At 51.4% G+C, this 2,277-nt stretch overlaps 1 protein-coding gene across 1 annotated transcript; it reads right to left on the bottom strand.

Moving 5' to 3' along the window:
* Positions 1 to 544: 544 nt before the first annotated feature.
* Positions 545 to 1,701, bottom strand: LOC104515723 (transmembrane protein 178B-like; the record flags this gene model as incomplete). The annotated part of the gene is made up of 2 exons (XM_010159809.1): positions 1,320 to 1,701; positions 545 to 564 (listed from the first exon to the last, which is right to left on the bottom strand). Coding segments are annotated over exons 1-2 (402 nt in total), but the record flags the coding sequence as incomplete, so codon positions are not given.
* Positions 1,702 to 2,277: the final 576 nt, after the last annotated feature.

Below are 2,277 nucleotides of genomic sequence, written 5' to 3'. Positions count from 1 at the left end.
CCAGCAGCAGGGTGCCAAGGTGCTGACAGGCTTTGGACGAGTTCACTTGCCCATTACAAATGGGACTGAAGCCATCAATTCATTCCACAGGGGTCGTTAAACAGCAGCTAGACATTCAGGGTCACTAGCGACACAGACAGGATCCCTCCTAGTGATCTGGGTTCCCGGCTACACCACCTGTTTGTACTGTCTCAGTGCAAGCCTGTACCACACTACTCGCCTCTACTGCTCACTTTTAAAACATACGGAACAAAACGTATACATTGGCAAACGCTTGTGAGAGTAAATCCCTCATGAATAATTAGCTTTAAGCAATAATTCCACTTGCAGTGTCTGAAAAGGGAATTTATGTAGGCTACCAAGGGAGCTTGGGGCAGAGAACACACTTAGAAAACAAGTATTTTTAAAGCTTGCACAGTGCAAGAAGCAATGATTTCACTGAGATGGAAATAAACCGCTGGAGAATCATCTGAATGCGACAGAAGGACCATGGGAGGGAAATGTTATTTTGATCAGATCAAACAAACATTTGAGGCAAACTGACCATCACCTTGAACCGGTACCCTGGGGGGAAAAAGAAGAGGGACCAAAAGACAAGAAAAACCACAGCACAAAAATGCTACAGGCGAACAGATGCATCTCCACCCCAAGAGAAAACTATTCCTTTCTAACACTCCTAATAAATTCATGTAATGTGTTGTAGACATTGAAAATATTCCAAAACGTAGCTCAGTGTAAACAGCAAACTGGGCTTCCTCCTGCTCTTTTTCATTTCTCTTTGTTTACTCTCCATTTGAGGATAGAAAAAGCCTACATGTGAGCACTGCAAATGGTGTATTTCGAGACTGACGGGGCATTGGCAGGAGAATGATGAAATACAGACATAGGTAGCCTCCAATAAAAAAATACATACTTTGCCTGAGTCACCAGAGTCAAACAAAACAAACAAAAAAATCCAGTGTCTGCTTTTTTAATACTTTTTAATTTTACGTGGAAAATAATCTGATACCATGGTGATGGGCAGACTATATTAAGCTTAGAGAGCCAGAGACATGAGGGAGACGTTCTGGGGTGTGTCTGCTCTCACCCTCACTGCCTTCTCGCCCCCAAACCCCACGCCTCAGCAGCAGAGCCCCTGTGGGAAACTGCCCTGGCAGTACCCCGGCAAGCGATGCCCAGCCAGTCCAGCTCGCCCATCGCGAGGAGAGGTACTTGGCTGGAGACACCAGCTCTCATCTGTGAGCCCAAACGGCTCTGCTCAGCCCCTGCTCAGCTCAGGAGGCCCTGGCACGTTGGGTTGTTTGAAAAACAGCCCTTACCTTTGGCAATCAGCTCCTCCAGCTCTTGGTCGAATCCTTGTCGGTGGCATTTCCTCCAGAGCCCCATGTTGGTCGAGTTGTACAGTCTGTTGCACTCGTCGACTGCGCTCATAGCAAAGATCTGCCTCCTGTTTCTTGCCAAGAGGAGTTTCCCTTCCCAGCGGTCCAACCTAGACCTGCTGGCCCTGAGAGGCAGGTTGTTGTTGGAGTTATAAATGAAGCCAGGATCATTTCTCTTCGTGGTGATGCTCTTGCACCTCTCTCTGTGCTTCCTGGCATCAGTTTCGTACCAATGGTCGGAGCAGATCGCCACAGCCAGCATGCCCAGGGCACACAGAGCTAAAGAGAGGCCAGCATACAGCAGTAACCTTCCAGCAGCCATACCTCAGCTTCACAGAAACACCATGGACATCTTCACAACAGGCAAAGCCCTTGAGCGTGAGGCCACGCCAAAACCTCCGGAGCAGCTGCTAGGTGTCACTTGGCAGGGACCGCCTCAGACATCCCCAACTCCCGTGGCTCACATCCACGCTGCAGAAGGATGCCGAGCGCTACAAAGTTCTGCCCTGGAGACAGTCCTGGAGTCTCATCTGCCTCTTCTCCGCTGCAGGAGAGACCTGGTGAGGAGACAGAGCCTTCCACCTCCAACGGGAGCCAGCCAGCGACCCACGGACGCGACGGTGTCCTGCTCCTCTCGGCACGAGCACCCGAGCGACGGGGGCAGAGGGGATGGATCCCCCCTGAAGAGACCTGCGAAAGCGACGGCTGTCTGATCAGTCCATTAATCCCTCTCAGTCTGGCCAGCTCAGAAACCCAGAAGAGATGGCCTTCGGCTCAGCAGGCTCACCGCAGCATCCTCGCAGGACCGAGAAGTTCAACAGCCAGAGCTCTCCCGCTCGCCAGCAGCCGGGTCTCCCGAAACCGGGAAGGGGCTGGGGTGCCTGTTGTCAGAGGCTCA

This window comes from Eurypyga helias, unplaced genomic scaffold (assembly GCF_000690775.1).
Source record: "Eurypyga helias isolate BGI_N326 unplaced genomic scaffold, ASM69077v1 scaffold29749, whole genome shotgun sequence".
NCBI classification, from domain to species: domain Eukaryota; kingdom Metazoa; phylum Chordata; class Aves; order Eurypygiformes; family Eurypygidae; genus Eurypyga; species Eurypyga helias.
This window is presented reverse-complemented; position numbering and strand designations above follow the sequence as displayed.